Here is a 7,831-nt window from a genome sequence, read left to right on the forward strand (position 1 = left end):
CTCCCCCACTCACCTGTAACCCCCCCCCCCCACTCACCTGTAATCTGACGAGATATAGCAGTGTCCCAGATACGAGCAGGTCCTAACACTGCACCCCCCCTGTAAACCCCCCCCCCCACTCACCTGTAACCCACCACTCACCTGTAATCTGACGAGATATAGCAGTGCCCAAGATACGAGCAGGTCCTAACGCTGTACTCCCCCCCCCCCCCCACTCACCTGTAACCCCCCCACTCACCTGTAATCTGACGAGATATAGCAGTGCCCAAGATACGAGCAGGTCCTAACGCTGCACTCCTCCGCCAGGGGCGTGTCCACTGGACTGATGGTGTAGGAGATGTTGAAGCCGTAGAAGTCCCGCAGGTACTCGTCCACCTGCAGGTGGATGCTGCTCTCGTCCTTGACCCGCAGGTCGATCACCACGTACGGCCTAGTGGGGGGGGGGGGGGAGGGGGCAATGGAAAACACGCATATGAAAACATCATAATAACAAACCACTATTACAGTAAAAAATAATATCTGTGGATTATTGTCAAGAGAAATGTCATAAATTATTAAATAGTTAAACATATAATTTGTCATATAACAGTAAAACCGATAAAATAAAATTTTGGAAAATTATTTTTTTTAACCCAGATAATCATCTGGAGAAACTTACGAAATAGTTGCGAACACCCTCCCCCCTTTTCCCGATGATCGAATGACGGACATGTATAACCGACCCCCCCTTACACTGAAGGACATACGCAAGATTTCCTCTCCCCCTTCCCCACCCCCTCCCCGCAAGCCATAAAAATATAATGCGTGAAACAATTATTTCGATTGGCTAAGTGCTAAGAAATTTTAAAACCACGAGTTGATATTTTGATGTGTTTAGGATCTAATTGCATTTAATTTGTTTTAAATCTAAGCCTTCCGGCTATAAACCAATGCGACGCTGCGTTTCGCCACAGGTAGATCGTTCATACACCATTAAAATAAATTTGCAATTAGATTTAACTCGAATAATTACGTATGGGATACTTAAACGCCAAGGTTTTTAGACAAAAGCATTTTACTGCCATAATGGAAGCGATTCAACAAAAAGATACAGTGTTTAATTTCTCTAAACAAAAACATTTTCATCCATTTACTGAATTACTCGAGGGCCGGATTGGGCCCACGGGCCAACAGTTTCCGAACACAAAATAAAGCGGCTCATTTGCGTTGTGGGAAAAACATATATTGAAGAAGTTAAATTGCGCCATGCAAAAAATGTTGTCATGCAGACGACATTAAATCTTCGAACAGACTTCACCTGACGACAGATTTAAACACAACTTCCGGTTCTGTTGTGAGTCACATCAGATCGCGTCAGAGTTTAATTAATTTAAAAATGAAAATGAAAGCAAACGTTTCTAAATCGTAAACTTTGGAAAAAAAATTAATTAACAAAGTTCACATGTTTAACGCTTTAAAAAATAACGGTGTCATTTATTTCAAAACTCAGATCGCAACTTTACTCAAAGGATTGGATAACGACACTTGATAACACTATTTAGATTTTTTTTTTAGTTCTTTATATATAAAAAATAAATTATCTTTTTTTTTAATATTATCAAAATTAAACATTTAAAAAAAAATCACAGTTAATCATGAAATAATTTCCATTCTCTCTGAATTTAAATTGAAAACGCACGTTTTTATGCAGTATCAGATATATTTAAATAACTATTCTTCTTCTTCGTGTGAACTCAAGACTTTTTCGAATTTATCAGCCGTGAGCTTTTGCCGACTCGACCACTCCTCCTTCACAGGATGCGTGTCAACTGGTTATGCGCCATTGAGGCTATTGACTCCGATTTCAGCCTACTTTTCTTTTTGGATTTGCTTCCATAGCCTTTGTCCAACCAAGAACAAACTACAAGGCAGCAGTTGTTTAATTTTGGAGTTGTCTCTCCTAGAAGGGTGGCTGTCCCCAGCTAACGAGCCTCATGAGCCATGAGCTTTACCGACTCGACCAATATCAATAATATCTTAAAAAGAGTATTTTTCATAAACGTATGATTCGATTGTGTATCGTATTCAAATTTCAAGACATTTGCGAGTGTCAATGAGTATGGGACAAAAACAGCTATAACTAAAATCCGACAAGTCTTCTTTTACTATAAAGCGGCAATCGCATAATTAAACGTTTCATTTTTAGGACCAATCCAGCAATTCTCTGATCAGGTTTTTCATTGGTCTGACCAAGTCTATTAGAGCAACGATTAACGCTATTCGATTCAGCTAAATCAATAATAAATACACCAATGACCCATACCTTAACTCTCGCCCCTTCTGTAAACATAACCCTAGCAATACCGCTGAACTCAAAGCTAAAAGATAAATCCTCGATTACATTTTTACTGGGAAATTAGGTAGTAATTTTTATTCTACCGATTATATATTATATATTATATATATTATATATATTATATATTATATATATATTATATATATATATATATATATATATATATATATATATATATATATATATATATATATATATATATATATATATATATATATATATATATATACTTGATATGAATACATACATAATTGAAAAAACCTTTCCTTGTATTTTCTAACGACCAAGGTTATCTGCTCCTGTAATACGTCCTGCCCAGACGCTGAGCTATTTATAGAGCCGTGCACCCAATGACCCCGACCTTCACCTTGAGGCCAGGTGCGCTTACCTGTAAAGTTATAGCTGGTGGGTCTCGGTGACCCAATTTTAACCTAAGCATGTCGGGAAGTTGATAGAAGCTTGGGATAAACACCGCTGCTTAAACGCTCATGTTTAAACACCGATCATCAAGCTTAAACACCGCATGACATGACATTAAACACCACTGATTAAACGCATGACATTAAGCACAGCTCATTACACGCATGCGACTAGAAAAAAATCTTGCCCTAAACGCAAGTATTAAACACTAGTAATTTCCCTATTCTATCCCCACAAATTGGCTACAATAATTTGTATATTTTACGATCGTATCGAAGTAACCAATAAATGTGGAGAATTATTTACACCATTCCTATTTTTATTCCTTGACAACCTCGCATATATTTGTAGGTCATAAAAATGCTTCAATAATTTTTGCTTTTTATTATATTTCGAACCATAAAAAGTTCTTGTTCAAGGCCGTCACTTTGGAAAATGTTCAAATTAGCATTCAAAGGCTACACCGTCAATAAAATTATTTTAATTTTTGTTTAAAATAAAAATCATACATTAGGATGTACAGGTGCAAAATGAAGTTAGAAACACTTTCTGGGAATCCAGATTTAGACCGTATCTCTCCACCGTTATGTGTAGAATTTCATAGAATTCTTAACCCAGTGGCGTAGGAAGGTTATACGTGTCTTGGAGCATGTATATCGATAATGCCCACCAAAGCTATCAAAGAAAGACATCGAAGAACGTTTTGCTTTTCCCCAAACTTTCCTACAGCATGTAACGCAACTACTTGTTATCTACTGCCTAAATCATATTATAATGTAATTAATTTAACATAATACTTAAAAGGATTACAATATGATTATTTTAACGAAATCTTAATCTCTACTAAGATTCCTCATCGCAACTGTAATATTATCTAATTTAACAAAGCAGGTTCTCTAAGTATCCTAGATAATCCTAATCTCCAGTATAAGATGATTATCTTATTACTTAAGAAAGATTTATGAGTATCCAAGATAATCCTAAGCTCTAGTGTAAGATGATTCTGAATGACAAAAAGATATCCTGAATATCTTAGCTTGCAATCCTTACATACAGAGTTTCTTCCAGGTATCTCTTCGGGGAGGGGGGGTGGAACCACCCCGAAGACAGTCTACCGCCCCCCCCCCCCCGAAAGAAATGGAATTTATATAGAAAATATATACTTTTAACAGTGTCCGTCCCCCCCCCCCCCCGAAAATTTTAGTCCCCCACTCCCGAAAATTTCAAGTGCACCCCTGGAGAAAAAAGTCTGGAAGAAACACTGCTTACATATTCGTTACCCCTCCATGACGCTAACAAACTGCATGTGATATTCTGGTGATTTCACTTAACTTAAGACTTCCAAGAGCGATCTCTTTGAAGAGGGGATTTTTATATTAATGTTGTGAAAATAAATATGTGAAAACGTGATTATGTTAGAGGGGGTGTGGGAGGAGGAGGGAACTAGTGAGAAGGGGGTAGGTTGTAGAAATACAGGTATGGCTCGGGTATAAAGATTACCGACAAAATTGGTTGAAAAAGGTTACATTTTATTATTAAGTTTTGCTGGCATATTTACAGTGAAGAGTGTTTAGATAAAAATAATTGTTTACAAATTTAATTGGTTTTACCTATGCTATCTACAAAGATTTGAGGCTTTTTGTTGTTGTTTTTTTTCCCTGTGATTTTATAGTTTCGTGTTAGTTTATAATCTAACTAAAATAATTTTATTTCTATTGTAACAAATGGCCAGTAAATAAAATTGCCTTTGTGTGTTTATTTCTTGTATGAACAATGGCAGCCATCTACTAGTTGGGATGGGGTGGGCTGGGGGGGGGGGGGGTAGTGTGTTATTCGATTGATGGGGAACAGCGGACATAAAAACACAACATCAACTTTTATAGTCAGATGCTGATCAATAGACGCCATTTCGTTCAGTGTGTTTGGGCCACGATAAGGTTTTGTTGTGAGGATGGGCTTATGGGCGTTTGTTAAGTGGCACCCATGGGGCGCTATGGGGTGCCACAAAGTGATGCAAGAAATAAGGGCGCAGATGAATTTGAGGCGACACATATTTAGGGGTGCGGGAGTTTAGGGCTTCAAAGATTTAGGGGTGCCACACAGTTAGGGGCGCCACACAGTTAGGGGCGCCACACAGTTAGGGGCGCCACACAGTTAGGGGCGCCACACAGTTAGGGGCGCCACACAGTTAGGGGCGCCACACAGTTAGGGGCGCCACACAGTTAGGGGCGCCACACAGTTAGGGGCGCCACACAGTTAGGGGCGCCACACAGTTAGGGGCGCCACACAGTTAGGGGCGCCACACAGTTAGGGGCGCCACACAGTTAGGGGCGCCACACAGTTAGGGGCGCCACACAGTTAGGGATGGAGAGAGGTACGCCTCAGTAATGGCAGACAATGTAGGTAAATCATTAGTGAGTCCACTCAGCTTTAATGGGTACCTGACACTAGTTCGGGAAAGTAAAGGTGGCTGTGGATAGAACTGTTTACACTATCCTTTTTATAGGAAGAGGTCAAGGTAACCAGTGAATTCTACTTCCTCTGCCGTCTGACCTAAATGCATATTTGTTGCAAGTGTATTAACAAAAACTTCAGGGGAAGATTTTTAGTTGTAGATACAAAACCAGTGTGGGTACACTGGTTGAATAAATACAGGATATTTACAAAACTTGAAACATCACATTTAAGTTATCCCACAAGAAAAACTCGACCTAGTCTAGCCACTGAATTTGTAATGGTAGAAGATCAATACATAAAATAAAGGTACAGTTATTTTCAAGAAAATGCAGTACCTATGTGATAGAATCCAGCTATTGGTTGAGTCTCGATAATAAGAAAAACTATAAATTAAATGTATTTTAAGTAAAAATAATAAACCTTAATGAGACGGGGGTTATGGTAGGTACAGTACCTGTATGAGATGGTTGGTACAGTACCTGTATGAGAATATGGTAGGTAGAGTACCTGTATGAGGAGATGGTAGGTACAGTACCTGTATGAGACGGTTGGTACAGTACCTGTATGAGAATATGGTTGGTACAGTACCTGTATGAGGAGATGGTTGGTACAGTACCTGTATGAGATGGTAGGTAGAGTACCTGTATGAGGAGATGGTAGGTACAGTACCTGTATGAGACGGTTGGTACAGTACCTGTATGAGAATATGGTTGGTACAGTACCTGTATGAGGAGATGGTAGGTACAGTACCTGTATGAGGAGATGGTTGGTACAGTACCTGTATGAGGAGATGGTTGGTACAGTACCTATATGAGGAGATGGTTGGTACAGTACCTGTATGAGATGGTTGGTACAGTACCTGTATGAGGAGATGGTAGGCCAGTACCTGTATGAGGATATCGAGGTGATGTCCTCCTCATTAGGGTCCATCTTGTACTCCCCCAGCACACTCCTCTTGTCGTACACCTGGGGACTCGTGTAGTTCTCGTACTCAGTGATGTACAGGGAGTGGCGCACGAACACCTGGGGGTTAGATCAAAGAAGAACCTCAAAACCATTGTACCTAGGGGGTATCTGATGCCCCAGAGGGTGCTCCAAATAGATAAGAAATCAAATTTAGGCTAGCTGAGACGTGAGAAGAATTTTACATTACACACCTGCATGACGTACATCCTTTCACTTTTTGACGTAATCACTCAACTCTGTGACGTCTTCTACTCACCTAATTCACGTAATTAACTTCACTGTGAGACGGACACCACTTATATGAGAGACCTACTCCCTTTTCTATATGACGTAATCACCCGCATGTGTAAAATACACCTCACCTGTGTGACGTATGCAACCCAACTGTATGACGTAATACAACTCACCTGTGTGACGTATGCAACCCAACTGTATGACGTAATACACTCACCTGTATGACGTAATACACTCACCTGTATGACGTATATAACTCACCCGTATGACGTACACCCTTCACCTGTGTGACGTATATAACCCACTTGTATGACGTACACCACTCACCTGTATGACGTACACCACTCACCTGTATGACGTAAATCACTCACCTGTATGACGTAAACCACCCACCTGTATGACGTAAACCACTCACCTGTGTAAAGTAGATGGTGATCTTGTTGTCCTTACTCGGCGAGTGGATGACCCAGCTACAGTTGATCGGCACAGGGAACCTGTGGGGGTAGTTCGGTGACTGGATTGATCCATTGGATGCCGTCAGCCACCCTCCACATCCACTGTGGATGTTGGACCCCACGGCATCCAACACTCCGTACAGCAAAATAAACAGGATGTATGTCCAACAATTGACCACGGCTGACATTTTTTTTAAAACACTTGAATCAAATAATATCCAGTTTTGAAATATATTATCCACAAAGTCTTTCAGGTGAAGTAACATTTAAAGTGATTCATAGCGTTGTTTGTTTATTTTTATTTTAAAAATAAAAACATTATCTCCCCTGATAAAGGGAGTCCACTCCATCAGTCTGGTTCAACTGTCGATCATTTCTCTCCCCTGCTAGCGGAGACAACTCCGTCCCCCGTCGGCGTCACAGCCAAAATGAAATCCCAGATTGTTGTCTTCGCACATGATGTGTGGGGGAGGCATGGGTGCGGGGTGGGTGCGGGGAGGTCGCGTGGCTCGGGCAGACGGCTAGCGGGATGACAGGTTCATTCAAAATTTGCACGGATGGCTGAACATGGAGGGTGAATTCAATTTTCTGACATAACATACATTTAAAAAAAAATTATCTGGACACGGTTCAGTAAACTCCACGTTAGACTTCTGTTCCTTAGTTATCCAACCCTAAGATAAAAAAAAGACATACACAGTGTTAAAAATGGCACGTATCTAACATTGAACATGTTTAAAAGTCAAAACAATATGCAGTGTAACTAAACAATATGCACAGAATTTTTTGAATGATTTAAATTATGTTGGAGAAAATAGAGCATTAGCATTGTTTTTTTTGTTCATTGAGTTATTCAAATACAGGTGAAGAACTAATGTCGAATATATATATATATATATATATATATATATATATATATATATATATATATATATATATATATATATATATATATATATATATA

The 7,831-nt window shown here is 39.5% G+C and overlaps 1 protein-coding gene across 1 annotated transcript; it reads right to left on the reverse strand.

Moving 5' to 3' along the window:
* Positions 1-234: 234 nt before the first annotated feature.
* LOC131931994 (neuropilin-2-like) lies at positions 235-7,523 on the reverse strand. The gene is made up of 3 exons (XM_059288841.1): positions 6,828-7,523; positions 6,099-6,235; positions 235-430 (listed from the first exon to the last, which is right to left on the reverse strand). Exons 1-3 carry the CDS (start codon positions 7,131-7,133, stop codon positions 235-237), a joined length of 639 nt encoding a protein of 212 aa, XP_059144824.1. The 5' UTR covers positions 7,134-7,523.
* Positions 7,524-7,831: the final 308 nt, after the last annotated feature.

This window comes from Physella acuta, unplaced genomic scaffold (assembly GCF_028476545.2).
Source record: "Physella acuta isolate Inbredline_101_S28 unplaced genomic scaffold, ASM2847654v3 ptg002069l, whole genome shotgun sequence".
NCBI lineage: Eukaryota > Metazoa > Mollusca > Gastropoda > Physidae > Physella > Physella acuta.